The following is a 25,873-nucleotide window of genomic DNA, read 5'->3' as shown; positions in this document are numbered from 1 at the left end:
GCGACGTCTTGCCTCCAGCGAAAGCTTGGGACGGGCACTTTCTTCATGCTGATGTTGTCCTGTAAAAAAGCACATCTGCGTAATCATTTGACATATTCCGATTTGCAACACCGCAAGGGAGGCAGCGATATTGTCTAAACGTGCTTTGTCTGCGTCTGACCAATTCTGTTGATCCTGTGGAGGAACTTGGCTGACGTGGTGTATAAGATCAATCGCAGCCCAATTTGTGTATATTGCGTATCCGATGAAGTGAAGGTTGTGTGTGTAGTCGCCTTGGAGAAGGGGTATCCATGATGCAATCAGAGTTATAACCCATGCAGCCCATGCGCCGGGACCATAAAATCCGCTGATTTGGATAGGGTCGGACGACGATTGCTCCGTTCTAGCGATGAGGTACGGAGGCACGGTATGGCGTCTTGCTAGAAAATCGTGGCTTCGCTCGTGTAGTGATGTTGTTGGAGGTTTATCGCGAGCGAGTTTGGAAATGTGAATTGTGTTGAGAAGGAAGAGGACTACGTTCTGGGTTCTGGCCAACTCAAGATGGATGAGGGAATCCAAGAAGATGGGTTATGCCAGCCTGATCAATTGACCTCAAGAATGTTGAGGTGTGTGGCGGAGCGAAAACTAAAACGTGTAAGCGTGGACGTTAAGGCTGCACAGCCTTTTGATGGCGTCGAGTTACCATTTTCACCACTGTCATCATCACTGTTGGTAGTTGAAAGTAGCAGTAGTATTCAGTAGTCAATTACAGCGAGCCTGAGAGAAGAGACGTACCACCAAACATCTTCATAAATGCATCCAATCCAGCGACCAATATACAGCCTCAATGACTAGCGCGAAAGAAAGTCAGGCAGCAGTCTGAGCTAAAGACGTTCACTCTGATTCGTCGGCACCGATCATGGCCTCAGCCTATCCGGACTCCCCTCCTCCCCGCTCCCACTCCCATCCGCCTTCCTACCGCCTCTCCTCCTCATCCTAAACCACCCCCAACTCCACTTTCTCCTCTTCTCTCACTCCCCAACTCTCCATCCCTCTCCCCCATCCCAACAACGACCAACTGCTCCCCCTTCCTTTTTACAATCCAATCCACCCTCATATCCCTCCGTTGCGGCCCTTCCTGCGGCAATCCCCGAAACAAGCCCTCTGAAGGAGGAGAATGGTAGCCTAGGATGAATAAGACGAGGGGTTCGCATAAGTCAGTGACGAGCCGTATGCGCAAGAGGACAGCAAAGTAGATGAGGATGAAGATATTAATCAAGAGTGTTAGGGCGAGAACGACGAGCAAGGCCTGAGTGGGCTGTTAGTCAGGGTATGAGGGAACGGAGTTGGGCGGTGTACCTTTTGATAATCCTTCTCACCACCGGACATGTATTGTGCTACTCGTACAGAAGCGTTGAAGTATTGCATCTGCGGTTGATCAAACTCCCCAGCAGTAGTATCCCAAAAGGGCTGGAAAGGGAAATTCTGCGTCAAGTCCAAGACTGTACATGTCGTCATACTCAGGAGCGCCTCCGCAGGACTCGGTAGTGTTTTGTTGAGTTTGGGTTCCGTGAGCTGTAATTGCGTGAATATCCTTGCTGTCGATGCGTCGCCGTCGAAGACACCGTTGTTCAAACTCAAAGAGTTGAGCAGGTTGAAGCCTAGTTCACGCCAGCCAACTAGGGCTGCTCTGTCTCCGTCGGAGCGGAGGGGTTGGATTGCGGCGTCCTCGGTGTGCTTTCCGTTTTCGTCGTCGCAGACTGCTTCGAGGTCTTGGCCACCAGAGGATGCGTTGTAGCGTGTAGTGCAAGAAGTGGTGATACCAGCTTTCATGGAGCATAGAAAGTAGTCAGAGGTGGTGTTGTCAGGGGCTTTGCCGAGGAGGTAGACTTCTGGTCTATCACCGGTTTCGTAAGGGACTTGGGTGTGGTTCGCGATCGTGTTCCCTGCTTTCGGATACTTGAGAAAAATTGGCCTGGCACGCGAATGGTCTTCTGTCTCGTCTTTCCAACCAAATATATCATCAAGCACCGTTTTATTGTTCGTGTTAGTGCCCTCCGGAAAGCCCAGGATAGGCCACCAGTTCACAGACTTGGAGCCTTCTTCCATAGGAATTGCGTTGGGCCAATTCTTGTATATAATTGGAGCTAGTTCTTCCTCTTTAGCATTGACGCACAACGCATTGATTGCAAAGCTTGCGACTGATGCGTGGATAGAGTATGAGCCGCCGTCGTGGAGATCCTGGAACTGTTAACAGGATGAGGATAAAGCATGCAGGGTCCACCTACTTCTGGCTGTAGCAGGTCATTCTTGGTATTGCGAGCTGCTGCTGGAATTCCTCGATGAGGAACAGCTATGGTGATGTTGTTGACTGCGCCTGATTAACGACGTATGAGTAGGGGACATGCGGTCGCATACTTATTCTTCCCGCCTTCTCAGACTCAGCTGCAACATCATGGTGGTCCAGCCACGCAGTAGTAACAGTGACGTTGTTGTCTAATGACGCACTAATCCGCTTACGTTCCAGTAAGTCCTCAGACATCCAAGGAGGGCTCGAGTCGGCCGCTGCGTCATCCCAGGCTGACATGTATTTGACAAAGTTGCGACCACATAGCGACGACCACTTCATGGCGAGACATGTGCTACCGCCCCATTGATCGTCGCCCACATCCGGCCAGGCAGTTAGGCAAGTCTTGTCGGCCTTCAAAGTACTGGAGAAGTCACCGTCTACTTGGCCGGCCATCATTTGCTTTTCCCATGGGGGTAGGCGTAGCTGGGGCTGCACTGTGGATACATTAGCAACTTGACCGGTTGTTCGTGGGTCGCTGGCATACCAAGTGCACCTGCAGCAGTGGTATACAGTAGCGAGAGCACAGCAGTGACTAGAGATAGTACTCCCAGAAAGCTGAAGCCAGCAACCCGAACGCTATGCCATTGACTGAATAGTCTACCTGGTTGACTTCACAGATGGGTCAGCCGACATGAGCGCTGGCATGCGACACACTATCCACTTACAGAATCCAGGACCGCATCTCTACGCTGGCCAAATTGAGGCCCTTTTGTTGAATAGCTCTTCGTGACAGCACCTGTCCTAAGAATGCCAAGAACACCATCACGAACGACAACTCGACAGTCTTGGCGATGAAAGCCGTCAATAGCGCCGCCGAGGAAGGCGAAAAGCGCCCGCGCGCCGATACGACATGGCCGTATTTGGGCTGTACTAAGGCGACAATGAAAAACAGGGCTGAACATAGAGTCGAATACAACGAAGTCATTAGAAGACTGATCGAATATCCATTTCGTCGTGGTTCAAGTAGGCCTTGGGTGTACAAAAGCGGTAGCATGCTTCTTGAACTATCTAACCAAATTAAGCATTTCACCTAACTACATTTGAGTATTGGGCTTACTTTTGGAGTCTGCAGTGAGGCTCCTCATGCTTCGGCCATCTTGAGAGGGTCTAAGAAAGGGGTTCTCGGGGTGTTCCTCTCGCGGGCTTGGTTGTGGACTCGTCATGGTGTCGAGTTGATGGTCGTTCCCAAGACCATCGAACAGACCCGCTATAAACCAAATTAAAGGAAATCGAAGATAAGCGAAGGATGCTACGCTTAGAAGATGCGGCGCAGGTCGCAAAGGCTATGCGGTGAGATGAGGCAAGTTGTGATTATTTTAGTGGTTTCAAAGTGGCCGAGCGGCGGTGCTATGAGCCCCACGTCAGCGCCGTTGATCTCTCTCTAGTAGATCGCATTATCGGAAGTTCCGGAAAATGAAGAATACGGTGCGAATCGTCTAAATGCCATTACTTCTGATCTAACATATGCTTGAACTTTTCGATCTATGTCAATGTTAGCATTTGTCGCGATTGCAGGCGTCGCGAAATGACGTGAACTCACCTTTGTACTAAGATACTTCTCCACCTCTTCGCTCTTGATTCCCTTCATGCCACCTGTTTTCCAGGCAAGCGGAATCATAGCTACGCGCTCCCTTACCACGACTTCCCTATTCGGCCCCTCGACCGCATGGACTTTATCTGGGTTGTTGGTCAGAAGTCTTATGCCTCTGTCTCCATCTAAGCCCAAGTCCATAAGCATAGCCGTGGCTAGACCGTAGCTGCGCGCGTCTGCAGGATGCCTTAACATAATATTTGCTTCGTACGTATCATTGCCTAGATCCTGTAGGTTGTAGGCCTTAAGCTTCTCGCCTAAACCAATTCCACGGCCCTCTTGGCGGAGATAGATAATAGCACCGCCCGAGGGTGACAGGGTGGGATCGGCCATCAGCCGCGCGGCTTCGTCCAGCTGCTCGCCGCAGTCACAACGCGCAGACCATACTGTCTCGCCCGTGTAGCATTCGGAGTGTATGCGGACGAGGGGTAACTCTAGTGAAGAAGCTGGCTGCACGTCTCCATTTTCTGAAGATGCTGTGGAGGCTGGCGACAACAGACCATTGCTCTTATCCACATGCGCCGACTCAGAGTCGGGCTTGCGCTTCGTGGGGACGCCTTCTGCCCTCTTGAGCTGTTCGACCCGCGAGCTGGTTCTTCCAGGGTACAAACGTCCTACGTATGCGCCTCTCGTCATGCGGTCCAATTCCGTCTCCCCAGGACGCTCTGCATCGAGTGATCTAGAACGTATTTGGCTTCCAAAGACAATTGCCAGATGTTCTTTGGTGTCGACGCTGTTTCTATACACATGCAACCACATCTCGTGCCCGGTAGTTGTGGGTATCCGCGCGCGCACCTCGCACTCCACTTTTGGTAGCTTGGGGAGGAGGTCCGGTCGCGGCGTGTCGGTGCGCACTGAGGTATCGACTGGTATGGAGCGTGGTGGCCGGGGTTGCGAGGGCGTCGCGCCTCCCGGTGTCGCTGGGGGCGTGAAGGCGGGCGATATTATCGAGGGCGGTGGGCTGCGGTGTGCATCGTTGTTTGCGACACGTTCCGGCGTCTCTGGTTCTAGTTGTGACGTCTGGAAGTCAAAGCCATTTCGCCCGGCGCTCGAAAGATGTGGTGAGAAATGTGGTGGGAAAGCTGACATGATGGAGGGACGATTTCTAGAAGACGGCAAATAAAAGAAGAAGGTAGAGATTCTAGCAAGGTAGTCTATACAAAGTGAGATTGAAGACGTGAGGGTAGTCTAGAGTCTACGGTGGGGTCGAGTCACTCATGACATATCCGAAGCCGCTGCTCGGATGTCGTTAACTCGGACCCGCCGACATGTAGCCGCGGCTGCGCAAAATCACTAAGCACCTGAGCAGCGCTTCTGTCAGCAATTAGGAATCGGACGAGATTTCTCCGATCATCCCATCCGACATGGCGACTATGAAATTGCATCCTGGGCTGTTCAGCCGCAATGCAGGACTCCCGCACCACAGAACGCACAAAACTACGATTGGTCTTTGGAGAGGTACCTGCATGATTTTAAACTTTGCCGTCGTAAATCTACGCCATCAATGTGGCATCAATATATCATATCTAGTTCTCCCCTAAACACCAACCACCCGATGCGAGCACATACTACACGGATACCGTTCCCCATCATTTCATGTGAATTAGTCCACTCTTCGCTCTCTGCCCCAAACCTCATCCGCGTTCTTCTTACCCTTAGTTTCAGGCACATACCAGGTGATGAAGGCGAAGAAGAAGGCCGACAGTGCAGCAAAGATGAAGTAGACATGTCCGTGCAACTTTGCACTTGCCAACGGGAAGAACTGTGCGACAATGAATGTAGCAATCCAATTGGCTCCAAGCGCGATACTTTGCGTTGCGTCGACAGCATCAGGGCCTACCAGCTCGCTCGCTAAGATGAAGGGCACCGGACCAAGACCAACAGCAAAGCCGGATACAAAGAGCAGAACTGCAACGGCGGAAAGGACAGAGATTGACTTGATGATGCCAATGGCGAGTAGAAGCGAGCTCGTGCCCATGATGGCGAGGGAGCTTAGCAGGCACACCTTGCGGCCCAGCTTGTCTGCAAGAGGCGCACAGCTGGCTGTAACGATGATGTTGAGCGCTGAAACGGCAAGGTTGAGAAGTGCAGAGTTGGACTCGAGTAGACCTGCCAGAAGCGAGACACCGTACATGACGATACTGTTGATGCCGCTGAACTGCTGAGCCAGCATGACCATGACGACGGCGATGGCGGCCTTTTGGTAGTCAGGATGGCGGAAGACTTGCATGATGCTCAGCGTTTGTTCTTTGCCGGACTCTTTTGGCCTCGCATCAGCCGACCCATCTTCATTGCTCAATAATGTCTGCTCCTCCTCTGAATGGCTATTAGCATATTGTTTCAATCAACCCACATGCTCCAGCAACGTACCGCTGACATTGCCTGAGCCTGGGACATTCCAGTCGCTCATCTCATCTTCGATGTCTGCATGTTCTCCTCTGATCTTGCGCAGTGTCTTCTTCGCGAGCGAGACATTGCCCTGCTCTGCAATATACTTTGGGCTTTCGACCGACAACAGCAGCCCCACACCTTGTACAGCCCCAATGACACCTCCGATGGCCAAGATGAGCCTCCAGTAGGAATCGTGGCTCAAGAAGTATCCCAGCAACTGCGTGATGAGAATGCCCACGTTGCACCCAATCTGTGTAAAGGCACCAAAAAAGCCCTTTTCGCCCGGCGGTGCAATCTCAGATATGTAGAGGGGCACGATGACGACGGAAGCTCCTGCACCCACTCCTGACAGCAGTCTTCCGAACGCCATGACTCCAATATTTGGGCTTAGCGCCTCGAAGATTGGGCCTACGGCGAAGAATATGGTCGATATCTGCATGGCTCTGAGGCGTCCGTATTTGCCTGCCAGCGGCCCTGCCGAAAGCGCTCCTATCAGACCCCCTAGTGTGTACAGTGATCCCACAACGCCCCATTCGGTCGGGCTCATCTCGATACATTGTGGGAGGCTCGGGCCAGCGACGGTCGACTTGATCGACTTCCTTTTACAGCGGATGACATCCTCGGGCGCGTTCAGTTCGGACTGGGCATGTTAGCTATGCGCCTGTAGTAGAGTATGTGGGGGTCCTACCAGGTGAAAGCCGAAGAGGAGCGGGCCGAGTGTCGCAATGGACAGGATGTAGACGAAGTAGCCGGTCAAGCTGCTGAACCACGAGCGCGGGTCCATGGTGAGGTTCTACAGTGGTAGACGTGTGAAGCTTGGAGCGTCGCTGGATCTTGAAGGACGTGTCAGCCGCCTCGTACAACGTGACATCGTCATGACGACGATGGATGCAGCGCGCCTACCTGTTTAGACAGCCCAGATAAGAGCGATAAGACCTGGTTTATCTCCTCATGGATACCTAGGTATTAGGTTTGTCGCGATGCTTGAGGGTTCACAGTCGTGGCATTACTAGTAGAAGCTTGGACGAGGGACAGGCGGAATCAAGTGGTTGGGCCCAAGACTGAGGCTCTGCGGGGAGCCATACTTGGTAGTCGCTCCATGAATACATGATTGAACCTCTCACCCTACATCCGTAAACCTCTAAACTTCAAGCCAGGTTCTGCACACATCATTTTGCGCGTCGTCCGGCATTGAAGCTTACCCTCGCGGATCGCGTTCCACACCTGCAGGGCGCACCGGAGAAGTTCCGTTGGCGCGTCGTGGTCGTGGCCATCTGCCGCGTCCGGCGTGGAGACACCAGCTACGCGAGAGGCTGAAGCAGGACATGGCAAAAGCATGAGCCAGCTCTCCAATTCCCCGCCGGTCTCGTCGGCTTCTGCTGCGGCATCCGCCCGAGCCCCATCGCGCAAGAATAGCGTCGCGACAGCTTCCAACGGTACGCCTCTGCCTTCTCTACGTAGTCAGCAACCGCCTTCTTCTATATGCCGGCGTTTCTTTTACCATTCAGCCTCTACTCTAGTCAATATCGCTTCATTTTGCCTCGTCTGGCGCCTCCTGGCTGAACGTCGTTGCCTGCGTGATTGTTGTTCCTGCTGTCAGCAATTGCCGTTCGTGTCCGCATCACCCCCTTGTTAACCTTGCTGGACCCTTCGCATCTTCCGACTGTTTTATCACCTCAGCGTCTCAGAGCGAGTACTAAACCTGTTCTTGAAGAACCGTTAGATTCCGTTAATGCCATGTTTACTGGGTACAACAACAAGAAGCGAGTCACAGAGCGCTACAAGATTGTCGGCTTCATCAGCAGCGGTACCTATGGACGAGTCTACAAAGCCGAAGGCAAAAACGGCCGTACAGGCGAGTTTGCCATCAAGAAGTAGGCAGAGCGGAGCTTTTGCCATCGTACGTGCTAACACATTCAGGTTCAAGCCGGACAAGGAAGGCGAACTTCAATACTCGGGCATCTCCCAATCAGCCATCCGGGAAATGGCACTGTGCACTGAGCTCGCACATCCCAATGTCGTGCATACCGTAGAGATCATCCTGGAGGACAAGTGCATTTACATTGTCTTCGAATATGCCGAGCACGACTTACTACAGATCATCCATCACCATAACCAACCCCAGCGACAAGCTATACCTGCGCCAACTATCAAATCTATTCTCTATCAACTCTTGCAGGGACTAGTCTATCTGCACCGGAACTGGGTAATGCACCGAGATCTCAAGCCAGCTAACATCATGGTCACCAGTGCTGGCAAAGTCAAAATAGGCGACTTGGGCCTTGCTCGCCTGTTCTACAAACCGCTGCAATCCCTTTTCTCAGGCGATAAGGTCGTCGTGACGATATGGTATCGCGCACCTGAGCTTCTTCTTGGCAGTCGCCATTACACTCCTGCAGTCGACCTTTGGGCTGTAGGATGTATCTTCGCCGAGTTATTATCATTGCGACCTATCTTCAAAGGAGAGGAAGCAAAAATGGACAGCAAGAAGACAGTCCCATTCCAGCGCAATCAGATGCAGAAAATAGTCGAGATCATGGGCATGCCAAGCAAAGACCGATGGCCGCTATTGACGGCTATGCCTGAATACCCTCAGCTGTCTTCTCTCGCCTCAGGCAACGCTGCACGATTTCCGCGTCCCCAAGGTGGTGACGGTTTAGAACGATGGTATCACCAGACGCTCAACAACAACCACTATCCAATAGGCTCTGGACCAGATACACCTGGACCTGAAGGACTCTCACTGCTCAAACAGCTCCTTGAGTACGACCCCCAGAAACGACTCACAGCAGAAAAAGCGTTGTTACATCCATACTTCACTGTTCATGGCAAGCCAGCCGACAGCTGTTTCGAGGATTCCAAGATCAAGTACCCCGTCAGAAGGGTCAGCCAGGAGGACAACGATATCCGCACGGGTAGCTTACCAGGAACCAAGAGGAGCGGACTCCCCGACGACTCGATCATTGGACGTCCTGCGAAACGTCTCAAGGAAGGATGAAGAGACTCGACGCAGTGATTCTGTGCTGCTCTGTAATGTGTACGGGCGATGGGATGCAGCTTCCCGTCTGTACATACTACCACAGCCGTTGCGGCAAATTCATCCCTGGTCGTCGGCATGGTGTGACGTGGCTGGACCGATGAGCAGTGGCCTTGGCAGTGTGGACGGCTTTGTGCGAGTCGTCATCTTACACAGGCGTCCTGGTGAGGATCTTGGGACCCTCTCAACCCTAGTCCTGCTGTAATACGAACACGACGGGAATCTGACACTGTACTGGCTCTGGTCGATCCAATGAGGGGAAACATTGTCAGAAGACGACGCAGGGGCGATGCGTTTGACGGGCAGATGCGGACCGCCCTGTTGCATCAGTCTAGGTGGAAGCAGGTCGCGCAAACCCCTGGACATGAATTGTAAACTCAGTGGTACTTCTCGTCCGCCTTATGTCTCGCTCGTCCTGTTCTTACCGGCGGTAGAACGGTGTGGTGAGGGAGGTGTACGGCGTCTCGGCACTGGGACTGCGCTACCACGGCAGCGATGGGATCCAGACATTTAAATCAGCCTTACCTGCCGTAATGTATACACAACGAGGGAAAGACGGCCTGTCAAAGGTAGCCACCAAATACAAGTGCGACGTTTCTCGACCTCTAATTGCCCTTGACACTACCTGGATCGAGCTCGATCGCCGAGGCGATGCCATGACCACGTCCGAGTCCTGGTGGTAGAGCTAAGATATCTTCCAAGGCATCAATACCGCGACTTGGTCTCCTTGAATATGTATCTACCAATTGAATCGTACAATCAGAGTTCAATGCGGACTCGTGCCGTGCATACGCACTTGGCCCAATCGTAGTCACTCGTTGCGAACGCCACTTGGCGTGCTTGTGTCTCTTTCATCCTTCACATGTCTATTTGGTGCATCGGTCTAACGATTTATAGCATTACAACTAGCGTAGCGGGCTCCACGAGGTTGCGGCAGAGGGGCAGTGGTGTGTAAACAGTGCGCACGCATCAGGTTCGTGGTCAGTGTTCGGTGATACCTTCAAGTAAGTTCGCAATGGGTAGTGACAAGAGCACTGAAGGGGCTAATGGAGTAGCAGACGTGTGTCACCACAAGGCGCCTACGGAGTGCAATGGACCTGTCCTACCTCTCGTCTACCCCGGCTGACATCACACAAACGGTCGCTGCGGTGGTTCTGCAGCCTCCGTTCATCATTCACTCCCATGGCACTCAGTGCCGGACTGATCCTTCTCGATTCAGTCACCTTGGTGATTGGACCGCCTTCCATAACTGTTTGTTTGCGGGGCTAGTACGTGAAGGCAGGTGCAGACTATCAACACCACGCCATCACGAACCCCAAGCCACGTCCCTGACCATATAAACCTCGCCGACCTCGTTATTGCCTGCTTCGTCACTCGTTTCATCACTTTCATTCCTTAAATTGCCTCTCATTAATTTGCTCAGACCTGTGCACACTATCACGGATCCACTGCACCCGCTGTCCGAACAACTCATACCTATTGCACCTCAACCTAGGCCCTACACGCTACAACCGGACGACCGCCGTCTTTCCAGAACCTAGTCATGAGAATCTTCGCTCGCCTTCTTGCTCTTACTGCGGCCACAGCTGTCGCCGCTCCCACCAACGAGATTAAGCGCCGTGACCTCGTCGCTGATGACGCTCCTCACCAGGACGATCCGAACTTCATTAGCGCTGTCATGCGGGCTCACTGGTATTGGCGCAGATTGCATTGTGCACAGGACCTTGTTTGGGATACTGAGCTTGCCGACGCCGCGCGTGCTGATATCGAGGAATGCCCTAAAGACCCCGAGCATGTAAGCAGTAGGCATTGAGTCAACAGGGCATTGCTAATATTTGTAGAAACGCTCAGGCAGCAACCTCTCTTCCGTGAACCCACCTCCTGACGGGTACGACGCTTGGATCGAGTTTGCCCGCACTGCCACCCACGGCTGGCACGAAGAGGAGACCAAGTACCCCTACGACAACCCACACTTTGATCCCGCGTGGGGCCACTTCAGTCAGATGGTTTGGCGCAACAGCACACGCCTTGGCTGTGCCCTTGGTCACTGTGACAGCGGTGTCAACTGGCCGGGTCGCTTCTACTGTTGTAAGTTCAACGCGTGCGAGTGTATGGTACTAGTTCTGACAAGCACAGACTACTCCTTCTTTGGCAATAATATTGCAGCTGGGCAATTCGAGGCTCAAGTTTGGGCGCCTGTATGTAGTGACCCTGACGTTGCCGAAGTCACGAAGCGCGAGGACGTCAACTTCGATTGGGCTCGCGTTTGAGATGCTGGCACTTTAACGTCGTACTGGGCTTCGCATACCGCCTGCGTAACGAGGCTCACGACAGCCTTTCCGTTCCCCCATCACGATGTTTGGCGCTATACCCGGTTCACGAATCTCTGTTTACACATACTTTGTCTACTTGGAGGTTTGCTGCTGCTTATTTGGCATATCATCGGTCATGACAACACTTCTTGTGACGAGACGTTAACGGCCATTTTGACTAGTCGATTGTGCTATCACCTGTTGCGATGCGTCTGGCAATGGACCCAGCGTAGCGTGTTGGTCATATGTAGAGGAGGCGCGATGCCCTAGGAGTAGATAAATTCTTCATGATTCTTGTTCGTACTTGTCGGGCACTCTTCCGTGAGACAGTACGAGTAGCCTTTTGGTACGAGCGAGAAGCGCCTCTACATCACGGCTGCATTGAACAATGTGAGATAGCAACTAGATTTGTTCCATGTGGCATAATAGAAACCAGTTCCAAATACATGGAAGATTGCTATACCCGCACTTTCGTAAATCAATCATAAGCTGCAATGTCTCCAAACGATCAATGACTGTGAATATGACATCTGGCCTGCGACGTTAAGCACAAAAGCAGCTAAAATACTTCTAATGCAGGTCCACGGGCGAAGGAGTAGGGGGCTGAAGAGGACGTAGGAGGAGAGAATAGAGCAGATGAGGCTAGGGACAGTCATGAGCGTGGTGAGAAGATCGAGGAGAGCAATGGAAGGGGGAAAGGAGATGCGGGGGATGAAGAGGACCTGTGTTATGGGGGCTGGGCTGGAAGTGAATGGGATGTTGGAGATGCTGTTTGTAGGACAAATCTCATAACCTTACGAGATATCATGCATATGTCAGAAGGCGAGATAAGAATCTTTGCAGAATCAATCCACAAGCGTCGTATGAACCCTGATAAGTAAATTGGAGACCCTGGCAAAGAATAGGGCCGACAGTATTGTAGCTATCTTAGGCCTGAGAGTCACCAAATATGGCGGAAGAAGTAAAGAATCGAACCACTTTCTTCAGTACGCGTCACTGCCCGAATCTACAAGCTAAATATTTGGTGTTGAGAACTATAGTTCAGCCTCATGCGCTGCACGGGTCCTCGCGATCGGGTCGTCCGGACGGGCGTTTCCGCAGATCGCGAAGCAGAATCGGTCCTACAAGACATGGCAAACCCCCCATGATCTCCATCTTACACATAACCATCAGCAAGACCCCAACTTATCCACTCTTTTCATCTCACTTTTTTCGTCCCTTGTCTCCAAAATCCCATGTCCTGCACATGAGCATCCTCACAGCCACAAGTCGGTCATGAGTGGGCGATCCCTGCATAACGGCCATGCGCCAGTGGACTTATTGCATCATTGAACGCCACCATGGCCTCGATTTCGCCTCCCACCAGCGAAGAGCCGCGACGCGCCACGGGCATGCTATCCCAGGGTCCCCCCACTAAAGAGCGTGCTTTTGTTCGCCCTGAGATCAGAGATCGGTGCTCTATGGCGTGAGAGGGGCGCGGATCTATCTCCGCGTGGGTTCAACACGAGTAGCAGGCACGAGAGAGTCTAGCCCTTCCGTTCCCTGGCACTGGGCTGCACCTTCCTCGTGGGTCTCGCGCGTGCAAGTAGAGTGTTTATCGGGTTTTAAGGTTGCGCCTTCCTCCTGTTTCCGCTGCCTTCGACGAATTGGCTGCAAACGATCGACAATACTACCACAGACGACTCCATTTCCCACGTACCACTACAACTTGACGTCGAGTCGTTGCCCAAGATGCTGGAGAAGCAACAACATGCGCCGCGGGACGAGGCCAGAGACACCGTACCGAGGCTACCTGTCTCGCTGTCGGGGGAGATTAATGCTGCTACACGGTACGCTTTCCTCACTCTTGACTGTCAAATTTGAACAGTGAGAGCACGATGCTAATAATACATCTACAGATCTCTCCACACAAATCTCAATCGCCTCATAACCTCGCGCCTCCCGCTTGCTCTCCCGCCATATACTTCCGACCCCACATTCTACGCAACTGGCCTGCTACACTTTGCGCACATCTTCCTGACCTTCGAGTCACTATGGGCTGATTTGTTGCGCGACCATGCTTCAGCCTCGCATACCGCCTCCCCACCCCCCGCAGTCGATGCCGAGACCGCGTCGCCACCATTCTCACCACTACTCTCGTACCTCCTTGTAAACCCATACGACTCACCTTCACTCTTCACATCAACACTGGGCGCACCGACACCGTCTTCCCCGCAACTTGCTGCCTTCCTGCAAGCGCTACGACCGAAGGGCTTGGTGCGCTCATCACGGATAAAGAGGGACCTGGAGTACCTTCTAGGAGTTCACCCCACAGATCTCGAGGTTCTACTAGCAAAATACCCCGGAGACAAGGTTGCCGACTTCTGCACACATATTCGCAAGAGCGTAAACGAAAGGCCGTGGACGCTAGTCAGCTATGCCTGGTGTTTCTACATGGCCGTCTTCTCCGGAGGTCGCTGGATACGAAGCGTGCTCTTGAAGGCGCCCCCAGGCTTCTGGCCAGAACAAGACAGCCAAGGGACGACGTTGGAAGAGCGTGGCTTGTCCTTATGGCATTTCTTCGGTCCCCACGATGGGGAGGATATCAAGGCGGACTTCAAGACACAATTGCTCGCTGCGGAGACTCTCTTCACATCGGATGAGCGCGTTGATATTATCGAGGAAGCGAAGAAAATTTTCCGCCTTTGCGCTACGCTGGTTGATGAGTTGGACGAGTCGATCGGTACCGATATGGCGCAGTTTGATGCGAAACCCACGATTCACCCCGAACCAAAGGCTTTGGCCCAGAAAGCGATCCTCGTCGAAACGAATGTCACAGGTATCGCACATGTGACCAAAGCTGGTGATCCGTTCAAGACATTCCTCAGGCGGCCAGAGGTCACGGGTACCCTTGTCGCTATTGGCTGTCTGGCTGTGGTCACGCTGTTCAGGTTTCAGTGAGACAGGATGACATGCGCTTGACATCACGACTAAGTCTCTTTTTTTCCTCTCCATCACGTACTCGGCGGTTTTTTCTTTCACACAATTAGCGTTAATGTCTGCATCTGACACGGTGCGATTCCTCACGGGTTAGGAACGAGGTGTCGTGACTGCTTCCACCTTTCATTTCCTTTTCATGGCAATTGGCATGCAGCATACTTTGGAGTTTCAGTTATGTACGGCGGGCTAGGATTAGCCTGCCATGTGGATGAGTTTTTTCACTTATCTTTATTCGGAGGTTTACCTGATAGCAGTGTATTGTGGAATGGCGTGCGATACCCCCTTCCTGTAGTTTATAGACGCATCTGCTTTACCTCTTCTTCCACTTGTAATCTTGGAATGTTTCTCACAGTAGAAGGCTTGCACATAATAGTCATTTCACGCATCATGGCACATATTGCTAAGGAAAGACTATGTTCATTCTTTGTAAGAAGATATGGAAGTACATGGATGATGTTGCTTATCCCAGCCCTTTTGCTTTTCCACCAAGAGATGAAGGGAAGGTACTTTGTTGTCGTTGCATGTGTTTTTTGAGGTGCTTGCCTCCTTTTCTTTACCCGTGTTTTTTTTTTTCAAAACCTTTTATGGTATGCCAGGAAAGGAATGACGAAAGGAACAATCTTCTCCTTCAAGTCAGACGGTTGTGCTGTACAACCTACATTACCAGGACTTCTTGCACTTTCCGCTCTGGCACTTATACCCATGCTTGGTATCGCACTTCTCGCCGCATTTTCCGCAGTTGTCGTTGTCCATCTTGTAGTTTGTGCATTTTCCGTTGCAGACGTCTTCTCCATACTTGCACTTTGGTCTGCATTCCTTGTTCTTGCACTCGTATCCATCTCGGCACTTGTCTCCGCATCTCTTGCAGTCGTCGTTTGTACCCCACGTGTTCTTCTTGCATACTCCACCGCAAAGCTCTTCTCCCCACCTGCATTTCGGTTTGCACTCCTTGTTCTTGCACTCGTAACCGTCTCGGCACTTGTCTCCGCATCTCTTGCAGTCGTCGTTTGTACCCCAGGCGGTGCTCTTACATTTTCCGCCGCAGAGCTCTTCTCCGTACTTGCATTTTGGTCTGCACTCCTTGTTCTTGCACTCGTAACCGTCTCGGCACTTGTCTCCGCATCTCTTGCAGTCGTCGTTTGTACCCCACGTGTTCTTCTTGCATACTCCACCGCAAAGCTCTTCTCCCCACTTGCATTTCGGTTCACACTTCTTGTCTTTGTTGCATTTGTATCCGTCATGACACTTATCGCCGCATCTTGCGCAATCGTCGTCTGTGCCCCAGGCGGTGCTCTTACATTTTCCACCGCAAAGCACTTCTCCATACCCGCATTTCGGTTCACACTGCTTCTTGTCTTTGTTGCATGTGGACCCGTGTTGACACTTGTCTCCGCAATTCTTGCAGTTGTCGTTCGTACCAAGCTTCCAGCGCCATAGTGTCAGTATGTAAAGCTCATATTCGGTATCGCACACTTACCTCTACACACTTGCCACCACACAGTGTCTTCTTGTTCGGCTGGGAAGCCTTGGGGCCGCAATCATAGCAAGGTCCTTGGCCCTTGCCGGACTCGGAAATGCAGTTGGAGCATTCCCACCCAGAAGGTGGGAAATTACTCTTACACCAGCTCGTACAATCGTAGGTTCTTTTTACTTGTGGTTCGGGGAATGCAACAACAGAGCAAGCTACATCGGGAGTTAGTCGGTAAGAACCGCTAAGGGTGCTTTCTGTTGCATCCAGAATACTAACCGAGGAGGAGTACAGCGAACACACTGAGTCTGGGCATTGTGGATTGAGGCTTGATACAATTGCACTTTTCTGTGTGCTCAAGTTCAGAATGCGAGAATCTCTGTCTATTTATACACTCGCAATACACTTTAGAAAGAGAAGTCAAGATCGAGAGCTGTCTTGAAAGTCTTGCCAATAAGCCACCGTCAGCTTTCAAAACTGCTCTGCAGCACCACATCGTCATCCAAGTCTAATCTATACGATGTGGCATCCGTATATCAGTGGGTTGATTTTGATTTGTCTGTATCTGATTGGTATAGACTTGACGCCTCCAATATTGACGAAGCATCGTGGAGTGTACTAGGTACGAGGTGCAGTTGGAAACGTAATTAGAAACGTCGAATGCGGGTCACGAGAGATGGCCAAGAGCCTCCATACTAGCCATGTTTATGAGGCTGGGAACTCATAATACCAAGGCGATCAGCAAGATGGCTGCTCTAGATAGCGCTAATGCAATGTAGATCAGGTTCGCGACAGCCGGTACGTTCGTAACAATAATAAAATCTCCGTCATAAGCCGAACCCCGCTTTGTGGCTGACTTCGTACTAGTAGCTGAAGCTGAAGAGGAAGCCTATGATGTTTGCGTGATGCTCGTTTAGCTAGAGCTTATGCAACCGTATCTTCGGTCCCGCGTTTTACATCGCGCGGAACTTATACCCCGCAATGAACTTGCCGCATTGAACCTTTCTTGTGCTATTTCAGCTACGGCTCCCTAAGGTAATGTCTTGGTGTTCACCGATATGATAGAAATAGGTTAAGTCGTCAACGGTCCGATCAATCGCAAGATCGAAAGCTGTATTGCCAAGCAATGCACACATATTTGCAGCCCTAACTTCCATTACCTCGTCTTAGATCAGTCCTTCTTGGATATAGTCGCGATTAGTTTGAGCTAGTTCAAATCCATGGCTATTGAGGCGGCATGCAAGTATGGATGAGTTCGGCCAAGTCAGCCTTCACACGAGCTTGACCTTCGTATATCAAGACACTAAGTTATCTAGGTTATTAAGTCACAAAATCTAAATTAAGAACCTGTTGGAAGGATGTTATTCTACCTTGCCTTTTATATGTAAAGACTGTCTTTCATCACTGCTATGGCAAATCCGTAATGTACCATATGCTGCTGCACCAGTCGACAACTGAAAGATGTCTATACTGTTTGAACGTTAGAGTTCTTACTTTCAGTGGCAGCTTCGCCACCCGCTTGTGGTTTCCAGCTGAAGTTCCCGTCTCTTAGATGCATCCCTGAAGGCGAAGTTGAATGAAGGCTAGATCAAGGAAGCAAGCCACTGCACTTGTGCGCCACCGTATGATCCGTCCGTATCAATGCTTGAACTCTATCAGAAAGCGGAATTTACCGCAATAAAGCGCGCAGTATTTGGGATGTCATATTCTGTTATTTGAGATTTGAAAAGAAAGCTTGCTCCGGCTACGCCCTTGTTTCATCCCCGGATTGGTCCAGAGATGATCTTAGGTATAAGTCTTACAAAGTCCAACCCAGCAGAGTCCTTAGTGACGCTCTAGATGAGCTCTGTCGTGGGTACTATGTTTAGACAACCAAAAAGGGTTGGGCTACGATCATCTTTTGTTGTGAAGATCGCCGCGCTCCTGACGTTGACAAGGATGTATGTTACCTAAACAGTCAATATACGGTAAAATGGTGCGCGATATCTCTTGCAGTAATTTATAGATCAACATACTCTATTTGAGTATCTCACTGTTAAGCTTGAGGTCCAGATGCTGATCGTTGACGTAAAACTGTCAGGAGTTGACACCTGATGGCATTCAGTAAGATCTTATTCGAATCGCGAGGCATAGATGAAGCGCTGTCATGACGTGTCTGCTTCCAAGATAACGACCTTTCTTCTTGCTTTAATTATCCGCACAAGATCCCACACGGTGAGGACTGCTGCGTCTCAATTATCCATATCGGCTATGTAAGCGGTGTCGGTAAGTCACGTATGTTTCCGTGGGGGTACTTACACATGATCACGGTCTCACACATGGTCGCACTTGGTGGTAAGGAAAGACGAGTTGTATTCATTCTGAGTAAGGAGATATAGGAATACACGTAAGATATTGCTTGTTGCCTGTTGCTGTTTTTGGCTTTTTCAAAGAGAGGAAGAAAAGTGCATGGTCGTCGTTACATGTTTTGGGGCGCTTTTCTGAAATGACATCCGTATGCTTGCCGCCTCTTCTTTACAAGTGTTTTTGGTGGGTGGTAGTATGTGAAGAAGAAAACAACAACAACAACAACAACAACAACAACAACAATAAAAAGATGCTACGTCTTCTCTACCATGTGGTAATTTCTAGACAGTCGCTATCGAGCCTCAACCTTCTATTTGGTAAGTTGTACTCCGGGTGTTCAGATGTTCACACCCAGATCATTCAGGTGTAACAATCGCTCAGTTCATGTCATCATCCTCCAGAGAGCCGTCTGTGCCGTGGACTTTGCGAAGATGGGCTCGTAGATCGTACTTACGGAAGTAGCCTTTAGCGTTGATGCGGTCGCAGCCAGGTTGCGGGAAAGAAAATTCGCATTTGTCGTGCACAGTGCGCATGTGCTCAATCCAAGCTTTCGATGAAGCGAATGCACATGGCATTTCGCATGTCGCATCTTTTGGCTTGTATTCAGAGCAACCTTTCATTGGACACCAGTGGCGAGCGTAATTATATTGCTCGCTCTTCTCTTCCTTGTCGATGTGGTGGTAGTTGCGAACGTGCTGAGTGAGATGGTCCTTGCGTTTGAAACCGTTCTTCCTTTGATATTTCTTGCAGTATTTGCATGGAAAACGTTTAGCATCCTCTTGGTGAGTGCGCTGATGCCTCTGGTACGTATCCAGCCGACCGAACACCTTCTCACAACCCTCATGCTTGCATACCAAAGAGGCATGACCCATTTCAGAGATATGAAGATCTAGATCGTACTGGCAGTCAAAGACTTTCTTGCACCGATCACATGTACGGGCATGTCGATGCCTAGCTTGCATATGGATACCGTACTGTTCCAGGGTGGTATAACGAAATCGACAACGTCTTATAGCACATTCTCGCGAAGACTCCTGTGGTTGTGACTGATGTGTTGCAATGCCGACAGCTGCTACACTAATGGCTTCGTGGACTGAGACAAGGTGATTCTCTCCCACACCAGCAAAGCTACTGTCGTCGCGTTAGAGCCGACTTAAGTTTGGATTTAGAGTTGGTATGACTCACTTTCCAGGATAGACCATGTCCGGGATGTTTGTATGCGCGTTGTCTATAGCATGGCTGGGAGTAGGTGCGACATTGGGGACGTTGGAACTCTCGACCGCAACCGGCGTCACCAAGTCATACCAGCCGACATAAGATTGAGGTGCTAGATGATAATTGAGGAGTGCATCATGGTGATGGAAGCCTGCGTTCAAATTGAAGGCGCTTGAGGTTGTAGTCCAGGTTTCAGGCACCTCGTAGGCCTGCTCAGTTGACGACGCATTAGGCAGTTCTGCTGAGCCGGAACGATCCTGGAAGGTTCGGCACCAACTTGTTACCCACCCTTTTTGTTAGCAGAGTGTAAAAAAAAACTTACCCGAAATCCTGGTAGCTGTCCATGATTGGCGAGGCAGGATGAGGCGGCAGCGTGCTTAACCGAAAGCGTCGAGGCGAGGCAAATCACTCAGGTCGATGTGTTGGCAGTCGTAAAGCAGCGCAGGGAGGCCGACGGCGGTGGTGGTATGGAAAGTGCGAGATTTTGGTGAGAGTAACAAGCAGGATCCTTCGATAATACATACTTGCAGCCGGCTAAGCTTCACGCCGCTTTAAGCAAGACAGTGAAGAGGGCGAGAGCATTCAGCTGCTATATCTTGGCTGCATGCTCAGCTACGTGGAGACAGAATGATTGGGTACAGTGCGCAAAAGGGCCATGGCCCTTTTTTGGTGAGCAAGATCGATGTTGTCAAAAACGAGAGCTCGATGCGTATTTACCGACATATTCCCTGTATGCTGGTAGAAGCGAGTTATTCGTTGATTGTGCAACCTATGATTGCGCTGATGAAAATACGCGCTGCATGGTGGTCGATGTCAGCTAATCCGTTCAAGCGCAGACTAGATATATCTACAGTACAGTCTTGGTAGAATCCACGATACTGATAGCAGCGTTTTTATCAATCGCTCTAAAATGTGGTACGTTCTGCGCACTGGGGAGTAGCGAGAGGCGAAAGTCTAGAAACCAGTGAGATAGGGTGTTGGTCATGGTACCGAGACACAAGAATGTAACGAGTTGTATTGCGCCACATGATGTTTTTCTAATGTTCCCTGAACTTTACTGTGGGCCCGGGTGTTACGTATTGAAGAACGATCTTCAGTAGTTCAGGAGTAGAGAAAACACGTTCAGAAGAGGGAGTGATATTGCATGGTTCAGGATCGTGAATCATGCCACGAGCCTGTGGAGAATCCTCTGAGGGAGCATTACTCGAATAGAACGGGGGTCTTGTGTTAATCGTGCGCAACGATGCTGATCCACATGTTTCTACCTCAAGTTCAAGAAATCTATGTGGACGAGGTGGAGGCCAGTTTGGGTAAGCGAAGATCACGTTTTGTGGCTTGTGCGCTTGCTGCCTGAAGGGGTCGATATACGTATGGCTGCACCTCCATTTCCGACTTGCTCCGATGTCTTAAGCATTCGAAATTCGTCGGTTTCCTCCTAAGCTCGCACTGCTATAGCATGACCACTCCGAACCTACCCGCCGAGGGCGACCCACAAAGGTATGTCGACAACGAGGGACTCCATGCTTTGATCACGAAGTGGTTTCCAGAGTGCACGACCTTGGACCGATTGGATGATTCCCAAATACTATTTATTAGGCTTTGTGCCGAGATTGAGGAATGGCGGCAACCCCGATTGCGTATGATCAATGAGATCATGTCCAAGTGGGCATCTACCAATACTTTATCACTTTGTCCAAATCTGCCTATCGCTATTCCCGTGTCTTCAAACGCTCAGAAGACAAACCTCACAAGCATGAGCATTGCTTCGACAGCTCACTGTGCGCTCTATATCCCGGAGATCTTGGAAGGTATCACGAGATTCCTTGATTCAGAATCGATACTGAAGGTGCGCAATGTGTGCTCAATATGGCGAGCTATCGTTGCAGTGGTTCTCGGTTCCCAATTCCGTATGGCATATCCCTGCCCTGCTATCGCCTATGGAGAGCTGATTCTTTCGGGGCTTAATTGGATGCAACCAGACGAGGCGGAGATCTTAGAGGTAAACCAGGCCGTTTCCGATCGCTTAGATCCGGAATCGAAATCCTCATGCAATCGCACTAGCTTTTACTATCCTGCACGTATCTCACAAGCCTCTTGTCTTCCGGAAGATCTATGGACTGCTTTCCGTAATCTATGGAACTTGGATTATCGGTTTCCGCCCACTCGGATGCGTCCTATGTCGCTGGAAGCGGAAGACAACCGCTGGTTCGACCTCAGCCAGTTTGTACTCAATCTGTACTTTGCAGAAATCTTTGATGGCCGTCTTCGAAAGCATTATGGACATGTCGAAATCGCCTTACATCCTCAGCCCGACCCTTTAACCAGATCTCCATTCCTCAAACAAAAGTGCTTGGGATCCTTGGTTCGGCCTATGTTTGCAACGGCGCCTCCTTGTAAAGGCCTTGGGCTTTACGTTTCTACATCTGCACACCTCTACGATAACACTTACCCGGTACGTCTCGCACATATCCACGACGAAGATGGAATAAAAGTTGGTCAGATTTTGGACGCACTTGACGAGCAATGGTCAGCAGTTGTTAAATCATGGGTAAGGAATGTGCAAGAGCAGCGCGACGACCTAGCGAATGCTAATTGGACGACTTTCTCGAGACGTTGGCGTAGAATACAGAAAAACTGGGAGTTTGGTGAAGCTGACATCAGCCCAAAGGTAATGGTATTCCTTGATAGTACTGACGGATATTCTAAGGAGCTGAATATGGAACAAGCTGTGTATGCAAGGTTTTCCGAACCCAGAATGGACAATCGCGTAAAAGATTGGCAACAAGCCTTCGAGGGTTGGAGCAAGAGGGAAGATTTACCCAAAGCATCAAGCAGCCTTTCGTCACGTAAGAGAAAATACTCATACAGCTACTGAAGCTCGAAGCGGTAGCATTCACTTCGATAGACTACAATGCATACCGCTATTCCTTCTGATCAGTTAAGCGTTTTACCAACAGCCGACATCCTGTTATAGGAAGAAAGAAAGAAGTACGGTTTCTCATCAAGAAGGGGTTAACTACTTTCTAAGCGCTACAATGGTAATCTTTAAACACTTTACGCGAACGCAATGATCACACTATCCCTACCATAGCCAGGTCGCTACAATACTAGCGTGAATCTACCCGACATATCACCACCTACCATACCGTCTCGTACAAGAACGCTGGAAGATTCTGAATTTCACCCCGATGCCCTAGCGATAGACAAGAGAACGAGACTATAACCTTGATCCTCCTGTCATAACCCGCTGTTTTCCCACCTTATGCTCCGGCGCAAAAGGATCAAAAGGAACAAAAGCCACCTTCTTCCCAAACGCCTTCTCTAGCCCCTCCTTCATCCTCTCCCACCTCGTCAAGCCCTTCCTCTTAGCCGCCTCGAACGTCATATAACTCCTATTAATCTCCCTCAACCTAGCCGTCTCCTCCTTCTCGAACAGCTCAGCGCGCTCCCTCAGCCCACCAACAACCTGCTGCCGAAGACGAGAATTGGCAAACGTCATATCGTTATCCGGGTGTAGAAGGAGTATCTCAGGGATCTTGGAAACGGCAAGACCGGAATCGGCGACGCGGTGGTAGAGGAAGGATTCGAGATCTTCGGCGCACCAGGAGGGTTGGGCTGGGATACCAACATAGGTTGCGCGGATAGCGCGGATAATACCGAAGTCAGTCACATCGTTAGCTTCGTATTGTTTTAGTAGGTCGCAGATGAGCTGGCCGCGGTGTAAAAGACGCACGTCGCGGTGTGTCCATTCGCGCTTGTAGTCCGTTAGGTTTGGGGGAAGGAGCCAGCCCTCCTGCGAGGTCTTGTAGGCTTGGAAGTAGTCATTGAGTTTGTTGCGGGCGTTGGGGAAGAAGTAACCTTTCCAGAATTTCTGATCGTAGACTGCAGCTTCGACTAGGATGCGCAAGTAGTAATATAACTCAGGCTGGTTGGTCGGTCGAGGCGAAAAAGACGCAACACTTCGGCTGGCCTGCTGGGGAATGTTGAAAATTGCGACTTCGGTGGGGTTGCGACGGTGAGAGTGTTTTTTTACGGAACCCTCAACGTAATGTACGCCTTGATCAAATTCTTGGTGCGTGACGGCGATGTTGGCGATGGACTTGGCCTGCGCCTTTGTGAGGATGCCTTCTTCACCAAGACCAGCCATAAAAATCTCAAAATGCTCTGGCTTCAGTATGTGGCCGCGCTCCTCAGGAAAGAGCTGCGCGATAATCATCTCGTGATCTTCGCTGTTCATGAGTCGACGCTCGACAAGCTCGGCGTTGTTGACTGCAGCATTGTAGCGTTTGATCCAGTTACGCTCAACAGAACCTATGGGCATCTGGCTCGCGCGGATATTTATAGCGTTGACATTGAAAGTGACATCGGGTATCTCGTCATGAGCGTGACGGGCTTTGAGGTGAAAATGGGCGTTGATCTGATCCATGATATCGATGTTGATGGGACACCCATCTGCTGCATAAAAGGCGAGATGTTTTATGGCCTCGCGTCGTCGTAGGGCTTCAATCGCCTGATTTACGGTCCTCGCGTGGGCTCGACAGTGAGCAGGTGGAGAGAGATTGCTCGGTAGATGAGCTATACCATGACTATCTCTGGAGCTCTTCTTCTTGATGATGGTCTCTAGCGGTTTTACGCGCTTACCAGTGTTCGCTTGTGGCTTGATAGCAGCATGGCACTGTGCCAGCAGCTTATCTGCGGCGCGTCTGTCTGCCATAGCGGCCTCAAATCTATTGGTGCAAGCATCAGAACTGTCGTGGGTCGGCTTGACAACGACAGGCTGAGAGGATGTTCGGAGTATGGCTTGGCAGTCGGCACGCGTGTCGATGTCGGTCATGAGACTGATGTCCGCTTCGGTCTTGCTCGTAGGCTCAGCAGCACCTTTTGCAGGTTTAATAAGTGGTATAAGAGGCGGAACGACGACATGCCTACTGTTAGGGGTCGATGTTTCAGAACGCGCGCTTGTAGGTGGCGTCAATGGGCTCGTGGGTGGAGTGCTCGAAGGGACCATGCATGAATGCATAGTGGTTTTAGACATGAACATTGTGTTGTCTGCCGTCGAAGGTAAGGATGGAATTGGGTTGACATGCTTTGGGGAGGTCAATACTTGTTCTCATTTGCATTCGTCCATAGTACTGACTTTCTTCTGCTTAGGTGACTGGAAACGGTAGAGTCTCTCCGGGGTAGAAGTAGATGTAGCTGGCGCTGGCGCAGAAGGCATAGCGGAGGCCATGGGAACAGAGCTCGGGGTTACACTGTCATTGCGACGATGGTAGCCGAACATCTTTTGGAAACCAGTGACAAGACGCGTGGAACTGTCGCGCTTGTGGTCCAACTTGGAAGCACTGTTATTCCAACTCATACCGGTATTGCTGTTCATGCGACTATTGTGGTCGTGTTCGGCAAACTGGTTATCATGGCTGAGGCGGGATGACTTGGCTGAGAAAAAGGACTTGAATCCGGCCATGGTCGATACTAGGGATGTTCCGGATTGTTGCTCTCGAAATGTCGCTGTGACTACAGGATCAGACCTAGAAGATGGGTTGCCGCTATTAGTCAACTCGTAGCTTGTGTGGGCGATATTCTCGAGCGCAGTGTGGAGAGTGTGAGTTGTAAACAACGCCAAGCGTTTCTCATACGGGCACACGGCGCTGAGAACTCGCGGTGTGTGGGGGCAAAAAATGAAAGTGAAAGTGGAAGTGGAAGTGGGAGCGCAATAGCTTGAGAACTGTCCTCGTGGGGGGTGTGGCCGAGTATCAAAGCGCAGAGATCTGTGGGTGCATCAGCAAGCCACCTGAGATAATGAGATCGCTCGGTCTACTTACGAATACTACGAGAAAGATATTCTAGTTTGTGAAGCGCTGCCCGCGATCGCTTTACACTGCACCCATGCGATGCTCACGAAGTGCACACATGAATCGACAATCACGGTCAGCTCAGGACTCCGCTGAGACCGAACACGTTGTTTCAATAGGTATTTGTCGAAATGGAAGCACAGCCTCAGACCTATCATAATGCCGGTTCATTGCTGCCATAGAGACCTTGGCAGTGTCGGTGAAGATGATCTGCTTCGACAGATCAAGCTCTTCTTGGGAAAAGTAGAGAAGGTATGTAGAATCGAGAAACGTTACAGTGACAGAGATGATGATTACTGCGCACCAATACGTACGTGTAGTAAGCAACGAGGCTCATGAGGAATCTGTATAAG

At 50.8% G+C, this 25,873-nt stretch overlaps 8 protein-coding genes across 8 annotated transcripts; 3 read left to right on the top strand and 5 right to left on the bottom strand.

Annotated features, from left to right (window-relative positions):
* Positions 1 to 581: 581 nt before the first annotated feature.
* Positions 582 to 3,492, bottom strand: ALTATR162_LOCUS5463 (uncharacterized protein; the record flags this gene model as incomplete). Its single annotated transcript, XM_043313082.1, has 8 exons — positions 582 to 624; positions 1,137 to 1,288; positions 1,339 to 2,220; positions 2,268 to 2,350; positions 2,398 to 2,763; positions 2,814 to 2,938; positions 2,995 to 3,337; positions 3,387 to 3,492. The coding sequence occupies 8 exons, from the start codon at positions 3,490 to 3,492 to the stop codon at positions 582 to 584; spliced, it is 2,100 nt and encodes a 699-aa protein (XP_043169017.1).
* Positions 3,493 to 3,775: 283 nt separating this feature from the next.
* ALTATR162_LOCUS5462 (uncharacterized protein) lies at positions 3,776 to 5,009 on the bottom strand (the record flags this gene model as incomplete). Its single annotated transcript, XM_043313081.1, has 2 exons — positions 3,776 to 3,811; positions 3,870 to 5,009. The coding sequence occupies 2 exons, from the start codon at positions 5,007 to 5,009 to the stop codon at positions 3,776 to 3,778; spliced, it is 1,176 nt and encodes a 391-aa protein (XP_043169016.1).
* A 514-nt stretch (positions 5,010 to 5,523) lies between these two features.
* ALTATR162_LOCUS5461 (uncharacterized protein) lies at positions 5,524 to 7,095 on the bottom strand (the record flags this gene model as incomplete). Its single annotated transcript, XM_043313080.1, has 3 exons — positions 5,524 to 6,236; positions 6,291 to 6,951; positions 7,000 to 7,095. 3 exons carry the CDS (start codon positions 7,093 to 7,095, stop codon positions 5,524 to 5,526), a joined length of 1,470 nt encoding a protein of 489 aa, XP_043169015.1.
* Positions 7,096 to 8,048: 953 nt separating this feature from the next.
* ALTATR162_LOCUS5460 (uncharacterized protein) lies at positions 8,049 to 9,309 on the top strand (the record flags this gene model as incomplete). The annotated part of the gene is made up of 2 exons (XM_043313079.1): positions 8,049 to 8,185; positions 8,232 to 9,309. 2 exons carry the CDS (start codon positions 8,049 to 8,051, stop codon positions 9,307 to 9,309), a joined length of 1,215 nt encoding a protein of 404 aa, XP_043169014.1.
* A 1,582-nt stretch (positions 9,310 to 10,891) lies between these two features.
* Positions 10,892 to 11,618, top strand: ALTATR162_LOCUS5459 (uncharacterized protein; the record flags this gene model as incomplete). The annotated part of the gene is made up of 3 exons (XM_043313078.1): positions 10,892 to 11,143; positions 11,190 to 11,436; positions 11,485 to 11,618. 3 exons carry the CDS (start codon positions 10,892 to 10,894, stop codon positions 11,616 to 11,618), a joined length of 633 nt encoding a protein of 210 aa, XP_043169013.1.
* Positions 11,619 to 13,391: 1,773 nt separating this feature from the next.
* Positions 13,392 to 14,600, top strand: ALTATR162_LOCUS5458 (uncharacterized protein; the record flags this gene model as incomplete). Its single annotated transcript, XM_043313077.1, has 2 exons — positions 13,392 to 13,489; positions 13,559 to 14,600. The coding sequence occupies 2 exons, from the start codon at positions 13,392 to 13,394 to the stop codon at positions 14,598 to 14,600; spliced, it is 1,140 nt and encodes a 379-aa protein (XP_043169012.1).
* Positions 14,601 to 18,830: 4,230 nt separating this feature from the next.
* ALTATR162_LOCUS5457 (uncharacterized protein) lies at positions 18,831 to 20,013 on the bottom strand (the record flags this gene model as incomplete). Its single annotated transcript, XM_043313076.1, has 3 exons — positions 18,831 to 19,584; positions 19,639 to 19,944; positions 19,991 to 20,013. The coding sequence occupies 3 exons, from the start codon at positions 20,011 to 20,013 to the stop codon at positions 18,831 to 18,833; spliced, it is 1,083 nt and encodes a 360-aa protein (XP_043169011.1).
* A 2,872-nt stretch (positions 20,014 to 22,885) lies between these two features.
* On the bottom strand, positions 22,886 to 25,132 carry ALTATR162_LOCUS5456 (uncharacterized protein; the record flags this gene model as incomplete). The annotated part of the gene is made up of 2 exons (XM_043313075.1): positions 22,886 to 24,754; positions 24,806 to 25,132. The coding sequence occupies 2 exons, from the start codon at positions 25,130 to 25,132 to the stop codon at positions 22,886 to 22,888; spliced, it is 2,196 nt and encodes a 731-aa protein (XP_043169010.1).
* Positions 25,133 to 25,873: the final 741 nt, after the last annotated feature.

The sequence above is a fragment of the Alternaria atra genome (assembly GCF_907166805.1).
Source record: "Alternaria atra isolate CS162 genome assembly, contig: 25, whole genome shotgun sequence".
Lineage (NCBI taxonomy): Eukaryota > Fungi > Ascomycota > Dothideomycetes > Pleosporales > Pleosporaceae > Alternaria > Alternaria atra.
The sequence above is the reverse complement of the archived record's forward strand: the minus strand, read 5'-3'. Positions and strand labels throughout refer to the sequence as shown.